Genomic DNA, 17,778 nt, shown 5'->3' on the forward strand with positions numbered 1-17,778 from the left:
TCAACTAGAAGGCCAGTTTTATTGCTTCTTTAATCAGCACAATCGTTTTCAGCTGTGCTAACATAATTTCAAAAGGGTTTTCTAATGATCAATTAGCCTTTTAAAATTATAAACTTGGATTTGCTTACACAACGTGCCATTGGAACACCGGAGTGATAGTTTCTGATAATGGGCCTCTGTACGCCTATGTAGATATTCCATTTAAAAATAATATATGTTTCCAGCTACAATATTTATTTACAATATTAACAATGTCTACACTGTATTTCTGATCAATTTGATGTTTTTTGTGCGTTTCTTTCAAAAACAAGGACATTTCTAACTTTTGAACGGTAGCGCATGTCGCATTCATGTGCTAGTTGTAACTAGGAAACTCGGAAATGTACTACTTGCTAACTGGTTGAAAGCGGCACGCAGAAGCATCATGCCCATCAGATTTGTCCTGTTGTTTCTCTGTAGTTGCCACCTGGCAATTTTATGAAGTTGGCTTTAACTAGCCTAGATAGGTTCCCAATCTCCCAACCCTGTAACTAGCTACTAAGAAGCCATTTCAGGCTATCAAGTTAGAGATTGTCTAACTGTCTTAGCTGGCATGTCTGCTGGCAAGGTTGGTAGACTTTAGAAAAGCAAGCAATAACTGTTCTGAATAAGACTCACATTCCTTTCAATCTTTTACCCAAATTTTAGCAGAGATGCAAAGAAGCACGTTTCTTTTTTGTAATACAAGTCAGGAGGATACAGGCAGATCAAGAGGTATGCATAGATATGAAGAAAATATACATTTATTTTTACATAGAATTAAGTATGATGATTATGGCTCTAGAAGGAAAAAGCTGTTTCAGGTGTTTGAAAAATGCTAAATTCTCCAACTAATGGTAGTGGGTGTCACGACTTCCGCCGAAGTTGGTCCCTCTCCTTGTTCAGGCAGCGTTCGGTGGTTGAAGTCACCGACTTTCTAGCCATTGCTGATCTTCTTTTCATTTTCCTTTGGTTTTGTATTGTCTTGTATCACACCTGGTTCCAATCCCATCAATTGCATGTTGTGTATTTAACCCTCTGTTCCCCCCTCATGTCTTGTCGGTGATTGTTTGTTTGTAAGCTATGTGCAAGTTATGTTCTGGTGTGCGACGGGTTTTGTACCCACTTGTATTATTTTGTATATTTTGGTTTTCGGAGATTTTGAGCACTTAACTGCTCTGTTTATACCAAGTTCGATCTCCTGCGCCTGACTTCCCTGCCACCAGCACGCACCCCTTACAGAATCACCCAACCGACTATGGAGTCAGCAGGAGCTGGTACCCTGGTTATAGGGGTGGAGGAGCGCGTCCGGGAGCACACAGCGATGCTTCACCATCTTGGCACCGCCATGGGCCGCGTTGTCCGGACTATGGACTGCTGGGAGAGACAGGGAGTTCTTCCAGTGCCTCCACCAGCACAGCCAGGGTCTTCTCTGAGCGCCCCTTTTACACCTGGTTCCAGTGGGATTCGTCTCTCCCTGCCCCAGGAGTACGACGGAGAGGCTGCGAACTGCCAGGGGTTCCTGCTTCAACTGGAGCTATACCTGGCCACTGTCCACCCGGCTCCATCGGGCCGTGAGAGGGTGTCCGCCCTCGTCTCGTGCCTCACCGGGAAAGCCCTGGATTGGGCCAACGCCGTGTGGAGAGAGGGAGATGCGGCGTTGGAGCAGTTTGAGGAGTTCCCCACCGTTTCCGGGCAGTCTTCGACCACCCGCCCGAGAGTAGAGCGGCGGGTGAGCGCCTCTTCCATCTGAGGCAGGAGACGAGGTGCGCCCAGGAGTTCGCCCTGGAGTTTAGGATCCTGGCTGCCGGCGCGGGATGGAGAGACATCCATCGGGAGTTGGCCTGCAGAAACACCACCCTCACGTTTAACCAGCTGGTGGACTTGTCCATCCGGCTGGACAACCTGCTGGCTACCCGCGGACGTTCTGATCGGGGTCCGGTGGTTCCATCCTCCCGCACGCCCTCTCCGATACCCATGGAGCTGGGAGGGGCGGTGCGCAGGGAGACCGGAGGGGGTTCCCGCTCGTGCACCATCTGTGGCCGCAGAGGACACACTGCGAACTAGTCTTTTCCTTGTTGACTCTTCTGCATTTCCCGTGGTGCTGGGCCTACCCTGGTGAGCTTGTCATAACCCCACTGTTTCTTGGCCACAGAGGGCTCTCACGGGGTGGTTGCGAGAGTGCTCAGGTAGGTGTTTAGGGGTTTCCGTTAGTGCTACTACGGTGGAGAGTCCAGACCAGGTCTCCACCGTGCACATTCCCTCCAAAAAGAAGGCGACTCAATTACCACCTCATCGATGGGGCGATTGTGCGATAGATCTTCTGGTAGACGCTGCACTTCCCAGGAGTCACGTGTATTCCCTCTCACACAGGCGGAGACGGAGGCTATGGAAACATATGTCTCCGAATCCCTGCGTAAGGGGTACATTCGGTCCTCCACTTCACCCGCCTCCTTAAGTTGATTTTTTGTGAAGAAGAAGGAGGGAGGTCTGCGCCCGTGTATTGACTATGAATCAGATCACTGTGAGGTACCTGCTACCTGCTACCGCTCATAGCCACAGCGATAGAGTCAATGCACGGGGCGCGCTTCTACACCAAACTAGATCTCAGGAGCGCTTACAACCTGGTGCATATCCGGGAGGGAGACGAGTGGAAGACGGCTTTCAGTACCACCTCTGGGCACTATGAGTACCTCGTCATGCCGTACGGGTTTATGAATGCGCCATCAGTCTTCCAAGCCTTTTTAGACAAGATTTTCAGGGACCTGCACGGGCAGGCTGTAGTGGTGTATATTGATGACATGTTGATATACTCCGCTACACTTGCTGAGCATGTGTCCCTATACAGAATGGAGGACAAAAATCAGTTAACCACCTAACTGAGGAACTCAATTTAACCTTGCGCAATACCCTAGATGCAGTTGCACCCCTAAAAACTAAAAACATTTCTCATAAGAAACTAGCTCCCTGGTACACAGAAAATACCCGAGCTCTGAAGCAAGCTTCCAGAAAATTGGAACGGAAATGGCGCCACACCAAACTGGAAGTCTTCCGACTAGCTTGGAAAGACAGTACCGTGCAGTACCGAAGAGCCCCTACTGCTGCTCGATCATCCTATTTTTCTAACTTAATTAAGGAAAATAAGAACAATCCGAAATTCCTTTTTGATACCGCCACAAAGCTAACTAAAAAGCAGCATTCCCCAAGAGAGGATGGCTTTCACTTTAGCAGTGATAAATTCATGAACTTCTTTGAGGAAAAGATCATGATTATTAGAAAGCAAATTACGGACTCCTCTTTAAATCTGTCCCGAGTCTGCACAACTCTGCCAGGACATAGGATCAAGAGAGACGCTCAAGTGTTTTAGTACTATATCTCTTGACACAATGATGAAAATAATCATGGCCTCTAAACCTTCAAGCTGCATACTGTACCCTATTCCAACTAAACTACTGAAAGAGCTGCTTTCTGTGCTTGGCCCTCCTATGTTGAACATAATAAACGGCTCTCTATCCACCGGATGTGTTCCAAACTCACTAAAAGGGGCAGTAATAAAGCCTCTCTTGAAAAAGCCAAACCTTGACCCAGAAAATATAAAAAACTATCGGCCTATATCGAATCTTCCATTCCTCTCAAAAATTTTAGAAAAGGCTGTTGCGCAGCAACTCACTGCCTTCCTGAAGACTAACAATGTATACGAAATGCTTCAGTCTGGTTTTAGACCCCATCATAGCACTGAGACTGCACTTGTGAAGGTGGTAAAGGACCTTTTAATGGCATCAGACCGAGGCTCTGCATCTGTCCTCGTGCTCCTAGACCTTACTGCTGCTTTTGATACCATCAATCACCACATTCTTTTGGAGAGATTGGAAACCCAAATTGGTCTACACGGACAAGTTCTAGCCTGGTTTAGATCTTATCTGTCGGAAAGATATCAGTTTGTCTCTGTGAATGGCTTGTCCTCTGACAAATCAACTGTAAATGTTGATGTTCCTCAAGGTTCCGTTTTAGGACCACTATTGTTTTCACTATATATTTTACCTCTTGGGGATGTCATCCGAAAACATAATGTTAACTTTCACTGCTATGCGGATGACACACAGCTGTACATTTCAATGAAACATGGTGAAGCCCCAAAATTGTCCTCGCTAGAAGCATGTGTTTCAGACATAAGGAAGTGGATGGCTGCAAACTTTCTACTTTTAAACTCGGACAAAACAGAGATGCTTGTTCTAGGTCCCAAGAAACAAAGAGATCTTCTGTTGAATCTGACAATTAATCTTAATGGTTGTACAGTCGTCTCAAATAAAACTGTGAAGGACCTCGGCGTTACTCTGGACCCTGATCTCTCTTTTGAAGAACATATCAAGACCATTTCAAGGACAGCTTCAAGGACAATTTGATCATATTACTCCAGTGCTAGCCTCCCTACACTGGCTTCCTGTCAAAGCAAGGGCTGATTTCAAAGTTTTACTGCTAACCTACAAAGCATTACATGGGCTTGCTCCTACCTATCTCTCTGATTTGGTCCTGCCGTACATACCTACATGTACGCTACGGTCACAAGACGCAGGCCTCCTAATTGTCCCTAGAATTTCTAAGCAAACAGCTGGAGGCAGGGCTTTCTCCTATAGAGCTCCATTTTTATGGAACGGTCTGCCTACCCATGTCAGAGACGCAAACTCGGTCTCAACCTTTAAGTCTTTACTGAAGACTCATCTCTTCAGTGGGTCATATGATTGAGTGTAGTCTGGCCCAGGAGTGGGAAGGTGAACGGAAAGGCTCTGGAGCAACGAACCGCCCTTGCTGTCTCTGCCTGGCCGGTTCCCCTCTTTCCACTGGGATTCTCTGCCTCTAACCCTATTACAGGGGCTGAGTCACTGGCTTACTGGTGCTCTCTCATACCGTCCCTGGGAGGGGTGCGTCACCTGAGTGGGTTGAGTCACTGATGTGATCATCCTGTCTGGGTTGGCGCCCCCCCTTGGGTTGTGCCGTGGCAGAGATCTTTGTGGGCTATACTCAGCCTTGTCTCAGGATGGTAAGTTGGTGGTTGAAGATATCCCTCTAGTGGTGTGGGGGCTGTGCTTTGGCAAAGTGGGTGGGGTTATATCCTTCCTGTTTGGCCCTGTCCGGGGGTGTCCTCGGATGGGGCCACAGTGTCTCCTTACCCCTCCTGTCTCAGCCTCCAGTATTTATGCTGCAGTAGTTTATGTGTCGGGGGGCTAGGGCCAGTTTGTTATATCTGAAGTACTTCTCTTGTCCTATTCGGTGTCCTGTGTGAATTTAAGTGTGCTCTCTCTAATTCTCTCTTTCTCTCTTTCTTTCTCTCTCTCTCGGAGGACCTGAGCCCTAGGACCATGCCTCAGGACTACCTGACATGATGACTCCTTGCTGTCCCCAGTCCACCTGGCCGTGCTGCTGCTCCAGTTTCAACTGTTCTGCCTTATTATTATTGGACCATGCTGGTCATTTATGAACATTTGAACATCTTGGCCATGTTCTGTTATAATCTCCACCCGGCACAGCCAGAAGAGGACTGGCCACCCCACATAGCCTGGTTCCTCTCTAGGTTTCTTCCTAGGTTTTGGCCTTTCTAGGGAGTTTTTCCTAGACACCATGCTTCTACACCTGCATTGCTTGCTGTTTGGGGTTTTAGGCTGGGTTTCTGTACAGCACTTTGAGATATCAGCTGATGTACGAAGGGCTATATAAATAAATTTGATTTGATTTGATTTGGTGGGCAGAGTGCTTGGTCTCCTGTTGGAGAATGACCTGTACGTCAAGGCTGAGAAATGCCTGTTCTTCCAACAGTCCGTCTCCTTCCTAGGGTATCGCAGTCTCTATGGGGGTGCCACAGGGTTCAATTCTTGGACCTACTCTCTTCTCTGTATACATCAATGATGTCGCTCTTGCTGCTGGTGAGTCTCTGATCCACCTCTACGCAGACGACTCCATTCTGTATACTTCTGGCCCTTCTTTGGACACTGTGTTAACAACCCTCCAGGCAAGCTTCAATGCCATACAACTCTCCTTCCGTGGCCTCCAATTGCTCTTGAATACAAGTAAAACTAAATGCATGCTCTTCAACCGATCGCTGCCTGCACCTGCCCGCCTATCCAACATCACTACTCTGGACGGCTCTGACTTAGAATACGTGGACAACTACAAATACCTAGGTGTCTGGTTAGACTGTAAACTCTCCTTCCAGACCCACATCAAACATCTCCAATCCAAAGTTAAATCTAGAATTGGCTTCCTATTTCGCAACAAAGCATCCTTCACTCATGCTGCCAAACATACCCTTGTAAAACTGACCATTCCACCAATCCTCGACTTCGGCGATGTCATTTACAAAATAGCCTCCAATACCCTATTCAACAAATTGGATGCAGTCTATCACAGTGCCATCCGTTTTGTAACCAAAGTCCCATATACTACCCACCATTGCGACCTGTACGCTCTTGTTGGCTGGCCCTCGCTTCATACTCGTCGCCAAACCCACTGGCTCCATGTCATCTACAAGACCCTGCTAGGTAAAGTCCCCCCTTATCTCAGCTCGCTGGTCACCATAGCATCACCCACCTGTAGCATGCACTCCAGCAGGTGTATCTCTCTGGTCACCCCCAAAACCAATTTTTTCTTTGGCTGCCTCTCCTTCCAGTTCTCTGCTGCCAATGACTGGAACGAACTACAAAAATCTCTGAAACTGGAAACACTTATCTCCCTCACTAGCTTTAAGCACCAGCTGTCAGAGCAGCTCACAGATTACTGCACCTGTACATAGCCCACCTATAATTTTGCCCAAACAACTACCTTTTTCCCTACTGTATTTATTTTATTTTATTTATTTATTTTTCTCCTTTGCACCCCATTATTTTTATTTCTACTTTGCACATTCTTCCACTGCAAATCTACCATTCCAGTGTTTTACTTGCTATATTGTATTTACTTTGCCACCATGGCCTTTTTTTGCCTTTACCTCCCTTATCTCACCTCATTTGCTCACATCGTATATAGACTTGTTTCTACTGTATTATTGACTACATGTTTGTTTTACTCCATGTGTAACTCTGTGTCGTTGTATGTGTCGAACTGCTTTGCTTTATCTTGGCCAGGTCGCAATTGTAAATGAGAACTTGTTCTCAACTTGCCTACCTGGTTAAATAAAGGTGAAATAAAAATAAATAAAAATGTCCACCTCAGGGGTGGAGATGGAGAGTGACCGCATTGCAGCCGTGCATAATTGGCCGACTCCCACCACGGTAAAGGAGGTGCAGCGGTTCTTAGGGTTTGCCAACTACTACCGGAGGTTTATCTAGGGTTTTGGTCAGGTAGCGGCTCCCATTACCTCACTGCTGAACGGGGCCCCGTGCGCTTGCAGTGGACAGCTGAGGCGGACCAGGCTTTTAGTCACCTGAGGGCTCTGTTTACCTCGGCTCCCGTGCTGGCCCATCCGGATCCCTCTTTGGCGTTCATAGTGGAGGTGGACGCGTCCGAGGCTGGGATAGGAGTTGTCTTGGTCGCACCTGTTGGTGGATTTTCTTACTGATCTTCCACTTTCACAGAGTAACACTGCGATCCTGGTCATTGTGGATTGTTTCTCTAAGTCCTGTCGTCTCCTCCCTCTGCCCAGTCTTCCAAAGGCCATACAGACTGCGGAGGCCTTGTTTACACACGTCTTCCGGCACTACGGGGTGCCTGAGGATATAGTGTCTGATCGGGGTCCCCAGTTCACGTCTAGGGTCTGGAAGGCGTTCATGGAACGCCTGGGGGTCTCGATCAGCCTTACTTCAAGTTTTCACCCCGAGAGTAATGGGCAGGTGGAGAGAGTTAACCAGGATGTGGGTAGGTTTCTGCGATCCTATTGCCAGGACCAGCCAGGGGAGTGGGTGGAGTTCGTGCCCTGGGCCGAGATGGCACAGAACTCGCTTCGCCACTCCTCCACTAACATCTCTCCCATCCAGTGCGTACTGGGTTGGCGCCCCCCCTGGGTTGTGCCATGGCGGAGATCTTTGTGGGTTATACTCAGCCTTGTCTCAGGATGGTAAGTTGGCGGTTGAAGATATCCCTCTAGTGGTGTGGGGGCTGTGTTTTGGCAAAGTGGGTGGGGTTATATCCTTCCTGTTTGGCCCTGTCCGGGGGTATCATCGGATGGGGCCACAGTGTCTCTTGACCCCTCCTGTCTCAGCCTCCAGTATTTATGCTGCAGTAGTTGATGTGTCGGGGGGCTAGGGTCAGTTTGTTATATCTGGAGTACTTCAGTATCTTGTGGAGTGGGAGGGGTACGGCCCGGAGGAGAGGATCTGGGTTCCAGTCGAGGACGTGTTGAACCCATCTATGCTGCAGGAGTTTCACCGTGTTCGTTCGGATCGCCCTGCGCCTCACCCTCCGGCTAATTCCCGAGGCCGGTGTCGACGTGCTGCTGGAGCCACGCGTCAGGGTGGGGTACTGTCACGACTTCCGCCGAAGTTGGTCCCTCTCCTTGTTTGAGCGGCGTTCGGTGGTCGAAGTCACCAACTTTCTAGACATCGCTGATCCTCTTTTAATTTTCCTTTGGTTTTGTCTTGTATCACACCTGGTTCCAATCCCATCAATTACATGTTTTGTATTTAACCCTCTGTTCCCTCCTAATATCTTGTCGGTGATTGTTTGTTTGTAAGCTATGTGCAAGTTATGTTCTGGTGTGTGATGGGTTTTGTACCCACTTGTATTATTTTGTATATTTAGTTTTTCTGGGTTTTTGAGCACTTATTAAACTGCTCCGTTTATACCAAGTTCGATCTCCTGCGCCTGACTTCCCTGCCACCAGCACGCACCCCCTTACAGCGGGGACTATCCCCCCTCCGGACCACCCCCCAGACTTCCTCACCTACATTGTGCCCCCTTAGAGTTTTGGGTGCATGACACCCCTGGCGGCTAGTGTATAGCTCAACCAATTAGCAAGTGAGAAATGAGTTTCCTACTTCCGACTACCACATGAAAGTGGCACTGATGTTCCATAACCTTACATGTAACTGCCAAAATAAAGGAGACTCTTGAGTAAATGAGGGGTATAAAGTATATTGAAAGCATTGCTTCCACACATATGTGGTTCCTGAGTTAGTTAAGCAATTAACATCCCTTCATCCTTAGGGTCATGCATAAAAAATGTCAAGTTGGCCATTATTTTGGCCACCCATGGTTGGAAGAAGAGATCTCAGTGACTTTGAAAAAGGGGTCTCAAAGGAGAATAGTGTTCCTCAGTCACCAGATCTCCACCCAGTTGACCACATACCTTGCATTCAGACCCATTGACTTTTTCCAAATTTTGTTACGTTACAGCCTTATTCTAAAATTGATTGAAAAGTTTCCCCCCCTCATCAATCTACACACAATACTCTATAATGACAAAGCAAAAACAGGTTGAGAAATGTTTGCAAATGTATAAAACATATATTTTTTCCTGAAATATCACATTTACATAACTATTCAGACCTTTTACTCAGAACTTTGAAGCACCTTTGGCAGCGACTACAGCCTCGAGTCTTCTTGGGTATGACGCTACAAGTTTGGTACATCTGTATTTGGGGAGTTTCTCCCATTCTTCTCTGCAGATCCTCTCAAGCTCTGTCAGGTTGGATTGGGAGCTTTGCTGCACAGCTATTTTCAGCTCTCTCCAGAAATGTTCGATCGGATTCAAGTCCGGACTCTGGCTGGGCCACTCAAGGACATTCAGAGACTTGTCCTGAAGCCACTCCTGCCTTGTCTTGGCTGTGTACTTAGGGTCATTGTCCTGTTGTAAGGTGAACCTTTGCCCCAGTCTGAGGTCCTGAGCACTCTGGAGAAGGTTGCCATCAAGCACCTCTCTGTACTTTGCTCTGTTCATCTCGATCCTGACTAGTCTCCCAGTCCCTGCCGCTGAAAAACATACCCACAGCATGATGGTGCCACCACCATGCTTCACTGTAGCGATGGTGCCAGGTTTCCTCCAGACGTGAAGCTTGACATTCAGGCAAAAGAGTTCAATTTTGGTTTCATCAGACCAGAGAATCTTGTTTCTCATGGTCTGAGTGTCTTTAGGTACCTTTTGGCAAACTCCAAGTGGGCTGTCATGTGCATTTTACTGAGAAGTGGCTTCCGTCTGGCCACTCTACCATAAAGGCCTGATTGGTGGGGTGCTGCAGAGATGGTTGTTCTTCTGAAAGGTTCTCCCCCCTCCACAGGGTGGCCAGCTCTAGGAAGAGTCTTGGTGGTTCCAAACTTCTTCCATTTAAGAATGATGGAGGCCATTGTCTCAACACAATCCTGTCTCAGACCTCTACGGACAATTCCTTTGACCTCATGGCTTGGTTTTTGTTCTGACATGCACCGTCAACTGTGGGACCTTATATAGACTGTAATGAATACTCAGGGAGAAAAAGGTGTCGATTCACGCGCAGAGTGAGGCAGGTATTTATTTCGCCTTCGAAGGCAGGAATCGTGGTCACAGGCAGGCAATGGTCATGCACAGGTAGGCAAACAGGCAGGTGAATCAAAACTAGGACTGAAGGCTATAACTGGTTCTCGCAAACAAGCTAGGAAGGTTTAGTAGAGTCAAAACGAACAATACCTCACAAAGGCACAAATAGAATGAACTGAACTAAACGAGGAGCTGATGAGACCAGGTGAGTAACTAACACAGGTGAAATCAATGAACAAAAATGAAAGACAGGGCTACGTTCAAGAACACAAAGAAACAGGACTAGGTTCAAGAAACAGGACTAGGTTCAACGAAACAGAACACAAGGTTGACTAAGAAAATAAACACAGAACCTTACATAGACAGGTGTGTGGCTTTCCAAATCATGTCCAATCAATTGCATTTCACACAGGTGGATTCCAATCAAGTTGTCGAAACATCTCAAGGATGATCAATGAGCTCAATTTCGAGTATCATAGCAAATGGTATGAATAAATATGATATTTCTGTTTTTTATTCTTAATAAATTAGCAAAATGTCTAAAAACCTGTTTTTGCTTTGTCATTATGGAGTATTGTGTGTAGATTCATGAGGGGAAAAAATGATTGAATCAGTGTTAGAATAAGGCTGTAATGTAACAAATTGTGGAAAAAGTAAAGTGGTGTGAATACTTTCCGAATGCACTGTATGGGAGATTCTGGACCAGGGCTTTCCCCCACCATCAACAAAACACTAAATGATGGAATGTCGCATCCCTCCAATAGAGTTCCAGACACATCTATGCCAAGGCGCATTGAAGCCGTTCTGGCTCCTCGTGGTGGCCCAACGCCCTATTAAGATACTATATGTTGGTGTCGTCTGTATTTCGCCAGTTACATGCATGTTCCACAAGTCATAGGCTTATTAAAGGCTATCTTAGATTCATCAGGAAATTCTATATCATTTCTAGTTTAGTCTACTCTAGGTGACGTCATTATTGCAGGAAAGATCGTTCAGTTGAGTTTTGGAATTTGCGTGTGATGGACTGTTGGGAATGTTAATCTTCTCAAATAACAGGGCGTTAATGCTGAAATCTTTTCAACGCATTCCTTATGTGTAATTACTGTAGCTGTACCCTTGTGATGCATAACAATACTGCGCTAGATTGAAATGAATTGGAGAACCATGTTTTACATTTGATTCAATCACAGCCAACCATGCACGCTTTGGTATGTCCACACCCCTTTTTCGTCGGCTAAAAGTGGCACAAAGACGCGCTGGCTTTAGGACTTTTTTACAAGTTTGGTCTTCCCCTTTAAAAGTCTGCAGCCCTAGCGGTGATCATTGGACTGAAAACTCTGCGGAGGGGAAGATGAGAATGAAATAGCTTGAACAAGAAGCCGGGATCATGGCGGCACCGCTCGGGCGGGACACTCTACCTGACCACTGGTCCTATGGAGTTTATCGAGATGGCAGGGTCTTCTTCATCAAGTGAGCATGCACTGTAATGTTTTAAATTTAAGCTGTACTGGTGAAACGGGTTAATTACGCAGTTATTCACGTTCTCCTCGTCCAGTAACAGGTGTTTTCTTTCTTTCAGTGATAAAACTCACAGCACTACTTGGCTCCATCCCCGTACGGGTGAACCTGTCAACTCTGGACACATGATACGATCAGGTACGCGCAGGAATTAATAATACGATATTTCATGACTGCTGTGCACATTGTGCTTAGCCTACCACATCTAGATATGTATATATTCACGCAGCCCATTGTATTCATGTTTTAGATTTACCATTGGGATGGGAAGAAGGATTCTCGGACGAGGGGGCCAGCTACTTCATTAAGTGAGTGCAGTTTTATGTTGTTAATGTATGGGATGTGCGTGACTCTAACGTCCGATTCGAGCTCGAATAGGTAGGTAGGTCATAGCTGTAGGCATATTGTTGTGTCTGTAGTACGCTTGAAGGCATTAAGTCTTTTAAATGCATCAATTGCAGCGGGTTGAGAAATGATGACGTTGCAATGCAAGCCGTCACTTTCTTTCTCACGGTTACACTTACAAATACCCCAGGTGTTCATGGATACAATGTTGTACTAGGACACAACGCTCGGGTTTGCTGATTTGGTTTGTCATTTATGAATGTCACAGAGAAGGCTATTGCTCCTGACTAGCCCCATATGAGACCTTTATTAGGCTACTGGCTGAACGATATCAAATGCTGTATAGCATAGACTACTACTTCATGCAAATGTTTAGTCAGAGATTTCTGCTATGTTAGGCTATTCAGGCTTTATATGATACAGTATCTTGCAATGTCATTGCCAACAGTGGCAGTCAGTGCCGTTTAAGACGACTTTTTTTCATGAGCATGGCCTTATTTATATTACAGCATATTGGATGACTGTCATTCATATCCATTCACCCTGTTGTCACCATATTAGCTAAAGTAATGTCATAGTCAGCATAGCTAATAGAACTAACACGTTAGTAAACCCACTACAACAATACAATAGCGTTACAGTGTACAGTCATTAGGCCCCACTGGCAATAAATTAGTAAAACCTAAAGCTTACCTTGACTTGGAAGAGTTCCAGTGTTGTGTTGGAAAGTCATAGCCAGCTAGCTAACATAGCATGCCTCTGTTAGAGCAGGGTGTTCTTGTAGGCTAAACTAGGTAGCTGCATTTCTCTCTTGCTTCTCTTTCATTTTGGAATGAGTTAATTTGTTCAAAACTGTTCAACTAGTGTCTTTCTCTCTCTTTGAGTCAACTACTCACCACATTTTATGCACTGCAGTACTAGCTAGATTAATTCTCTGATCCTTTGATTGGGTGGACAACATGTCAGATCATGCTGCAAGAGCTCTGATAGGTTGGAGGGCATCCTCCGGAAGTTGTCATAATTACTGTGTAAGTCTATGGAAAGGGGTGAGAACCATGAGCCTCCTATGTTTTGTATTGAAGTCAATGTACCCAAAGGAGGACGGAAGCTAGCTGTCCTCCGGCTACAGCATGGTTCTACCCTACAGAGTGCTGTTGAGTGTACTGTAGACCTTCTTTGCAAAATAATGTGTTTTAATCAATTATTTGGTGACGTGATTATATTTAGTATAGTTTTATCTAAAAAGGATAGCTTTTTAAATGTTTAAAAAAAATATATTTAAAAAAAATTCAGTGAGGAGGATGGTCCTTCCCTTCTTCCTCTGAGGAGCCTCCACTGATTGCCAACCACTAATTGTTATTTTTCTAGACCATTTTATTATGATTTATTAAGTCATTTATCTATAGTTTTGTCAAATCATAGACTGCTGTCTTTAAACTTTTAGCCTAATGTATGCATTTGTTGCCTATGCTTACTTTAGGTTTCAGACAGAAATTAGCCAGGCCTATTATAAACCAGCGCCTTGAAATACATTTCCTGTTATTTTGACAGAACTCCCCAAAGGTGAGATGAATGAAAATATGATTGTGTTTGACCAACATAACCTAATGCTATATTGTTTGGAGAAAGGTCATGTTTGCATTTCTTCAGGATCTGTAGCTAGATAATATCCTACTTTTATCCTACTTTTAATTGACTTTCTTTCAATTTTGAACATCTGTGTTTGAGGAAGAGAGAGGACTGAACACACACACACACACACACACACACACACACACACACACACACACACACACACACACACACACACACACACCCATCTGTCCAACGGATACCCCTGCATGGAGTGATTTAACATGTACATGTTTAACACAGTTTTGTATCACAATATATTGTGATTTGATTACAGACATCACAATAGATTGACAGGCTAAATTGATGCTCTATGTTGAAGTTTCATGCCAATTAACTCTTGCTTTCTGCCCACATCATTTAGAAAATAAAGGGCAATGCCAAGCAGGACTGAAATAAATCTATTGAAATTCAGCTCACACCCTCCAATACGCAAGACCTTTACTCTCTCCATTAGCTGTGTGTGTTTGTGTGTGTGGCTGAGGAAGGGGCAGGAGAGGAGCTTGTGTGTCTGTGACCATATGGTGACAGAGATGTATAGCATGATTACAGTCTTGAGGCAGCGAGAACAGGATCCCCAAAGTCACACTTTTTCTATCCAGAAAATGATTATGGCTCCCAAAAACCAATCCACCATATCTACCAGAGCATTCTGTCAGTCTTTGCCTTTCTCTTGGCTACAAACAGGCTGTGCTATATTTGTAGAAGTAACATTAAACCACTCACTCTTTCTACAGTATTTTATTTGTTTACCCAGACACTCAGTAGAGAGCCATTTGCATTATCTATGTCCTTCTGCAGTGTTTCACATCTTGTTTGTTGATGGGAATCAACTCTGTAGGCTGTGGCTGCCAGTGTGTAGCAGATGGGTCCCTGGAAGAGGGAGAAACACACAGAGTAGATAACAGACCACTCTGAAAACCAACTGATAAATTAAGCTAACAATGACAACTGACAAGTCTACTTTTCCTAGCCACGTGCTTATACATCTGCATTACTTGCTGTTTGGGGTTTTAGGCTGGGCTTCTGTATAGCACTTTGGATATATGTTGATGTGAAAAGGGCTTTATAAATACAATTGATTGATTGATACTGTAAAGCAAGTGTAGACATAGAGAATGCATGAGCAGGGGTTCCTCATTGTGAACCGATGGAAGGAGAACTCCTTCCACCATGGGTGATTTCTGGTGGGTAGCAACTCAGTCACAGAGTTTCTAAACCCAGAGGCGCAACATCGCGGGACTTCCGGGAGCGCTTGTCAAACAGACCAGGCCGGGGTTTGAGAAGTCAATGGGAGAACTGAAAAATTCTTCTTAGTTGTTAATTTTCTCAAAATCTAATAGCACAACCTAGATTTGAGCCATTTTCTTCAGTAGATAAGACAAATTGACACTTTTTATTTTTTGTCAAAAACTTTATATCGACGAAGTGCCTTTGATTTGACCGCCTGCACATGCACAGTTTGGTGCAAAACGACTGTTAGAGCTGATGACGTGTTTCTACGTATGAGCTTAGCTAGCCAACGTTGGCATGACATCGCCTACAAGTGTGATTGGGGATTTCTATTGGAGAAGCAGTTTTAGCCTTCATACTGTACTGTCTTTGAATCAGTGTTTTCCATTAGCACCGGCTGTCAGCTTATTAGCCAGTTACAGAATCATTTTCAGCCGGCTACATTTTTCACTTCATTTTAACTAGGCTACTTTTCATTTAACAGTTTCAATTCGCTAGTCCGTCGAGCCCTCTCCCGCTAGAATGAACAATATGCATCTTCTAGCGATCTATTGATGGGATCGGTGCCTGTCAGTCAGAAAGTAAGCAATAACAGGGAATCTTGGCAGAGAGGAAGTGGCGAAGGGAGAGGTTTCACTGTTGCCAAAATCTGTCCAAAACAAGCCCACTGCATGTTTATGGGCTTATTTTGGACCTATGCTTGTTGCCTGCCTTCCAGCCTTTGGGACAACTACTCCCATTGTTAGGGCGGAGTGTCACGTTCTGACCTTAGTTCTTTTGTTATGTCTTTGTTTTAGTATGGTCAGGGCGTGAGTTGGGTGGGTTGTCTGTTAGTTTTTCTATGATTTGCTATTTCTGTGTTTGGCCTGGTATGGTTCTCAATCAGAGGCAGCTGTCAATCGTTGTCCCTGATTGAGAACCATATTTAGGTAGCCTGTTTTCTATTGTGTTTCGTGGGTGATTATTTTCTGTGTCTGTGTGTTCCACACGGAACTGTTTCGGTTTGTTATTTCACGTGTCGTTTATTGTTTTGTTTCAGTGTTTGCTTGTTTAAATAAAGAGCATGAACACGTACCACGCTGCGCATTGGTCCTCCGATCCTTACTACTCCTCCTCGTCAGAGGAAGACAACCGTTACACGGAGACATGAGCATCTCGTCATTATATACAGATATCTGGTTGCAGTCAAATTTCTTTAAACAGAGGGAAGAGAGCATGATGCTCATGAATTTGCAAGTATTCAGACCCCTTCCCCTTTTTCACAATTTGTTACGAAAATGGAAGAAGTTCAAGATGACGGTCAATCACCCTCGGTCTGGGGCTCCATGCAAGATCTCACCTCGTGGGGCATCAATGATCATGAGGAAGGTGAGGGATCAGCCCAGAACTACACGGCAGGACCTGGTCAATGACCTGAAGAGAGCTGGGACCACAGTCTCAAAGAAAACCATTAGTAACACACTACGCCGTCATGGATTAAAATCCTGCAGCGCACGCAAGGTCCCCCTGCTCAAGCCAGCGCATGTCCAGGCCCGTCTGAAGTTTGCCAATGACCATCTGGAGGATCCAGAGGAGGAATGTGAGAAGGTCATGTTGTCTGATGAGTCAAAAATAGAGCTTTTTGGTCTAAACTCCACTCACCGTGTTTGGAGGAAGAAGAAGGATGAGTACAACTCCAAGAACACCATCCCAACCATGAAGCATAGAGGTGGAAACATCATTCTTTGGGGAAGCTTTTCTGCAAAGGGGACAGGACAACTGCACTGTATTGAGGGGAGGATGGATGGGGCCATGTAGGATGGATGGGGCCATCGTGAGATCTTGGCCAACAACCTCCTTCCCTCAGTAAGAGCATTGAAGATGGGTCGTGGCTGGGTCTTCCAGCATGACAACGACCCGAAACACACAGCCAGGGCAACTAAGGAGTGGCTCCGTAAGAAGCATCTCGAGGTCCTGGAGTGGCCTAGCCAGTCTCTAGACCTGAACCCAATAGAACATCTTTGGAGGGAGCTGAAAGTCCGTATTGCCCAGCGACAGCCCCAAAACCTGAAGGATCTGGAGAAGGTCTGTATGGAAGAGCGGGCCAAAATCACTGCTGCAGTGTGTGCAAACCTGGTCAAGAACTACAGGAAAAGTATGATCTCTGTAATTGCAAACAAAGGTTTCTGTACCAAATATTAAGTTCTGCTTTTCTGATGTATCAAATACTTATGTCATGCAATAAAATGCAAATTAATTACTTAAAAATCATACAATGTGATTTTCTGAATTTTTGTTTTAGATTCCGTCTCTTACAGTTGAAGTGTACCTATGATAACAATTACAGACCTCTACATGCTTTGTAAGTAGGAAAACATGCAAAATCGGCAGTGTATCAAATACTTGATCTCCCCACTGTAAGTATTCATACCATTTGCTATGAGACTCGAAATTGAGCTCAGGTGCATCCTGTTTCCATTGAACATCCTTAAGTTGTTTCTACAACTTTATTGGAGTCCACCTGTGGTAAATTCAATTGATTGGACTTTATTTGGAAAGACACACACTTGTCTATATAAAGTCCCACAGCTGACAGTGCATGTCAGAGCAAAAAC

At 45.3% G+C, this 17,778-nt stretch overlaps 1 protein-coding gene across 3 annotated transcripts in view; it reads left to right on the plus strand.

The window, feature by feature from the left end:
- The first annotated feature begins 11,811 nt into the window (after positions 1–11,811).
- Positions 11,812–17,778, plus strand: part of LOC139411563 (pleckstrin homology domain-containing family A member 7-like) — a 135,357-nt gene continuing 129,390 nt past the window's right edge. For all 3 annotated transcript variants that reach the window (XM_071158055.1, XM_071158056.1, XM_071158060.1), the window contains exons 1-3: positions 11,812–11,926; positions 12,036–12,112; positions 12,225–12,282. In XM_071158055.1, coding sequence (XP_071014156.1) covers positions 11,844–11,926; positions 12,036–12,112; positions 12,225–12,282 — 218 coding nt within the window. In that variant the 5' untranslated portion in view covers positions 11,812–11,843. The remainder of the gene's footprint in view (positions 11,927–12,035; positions 12,113–12,224; positions 12,283–17,778) is intronic.

This window comes from Oncorhynchus clarkii, chromosome 6 (assembly GCF_045791955.1).
Source record: "Oncorhynchus clarkii lewisi isolate Uvic-CL-2024 chromosome 6, UVic_Ocla_1.0, whole genome shotgun sequence".
NCBI classification, from domain to species: domain Eukaryota; kingdom Metazoa; phylum Chordata; class Actinopteri; order Salmoniformes; family Salmonidae; genus Oncorhynchus; species Oncorhynchus clarkii.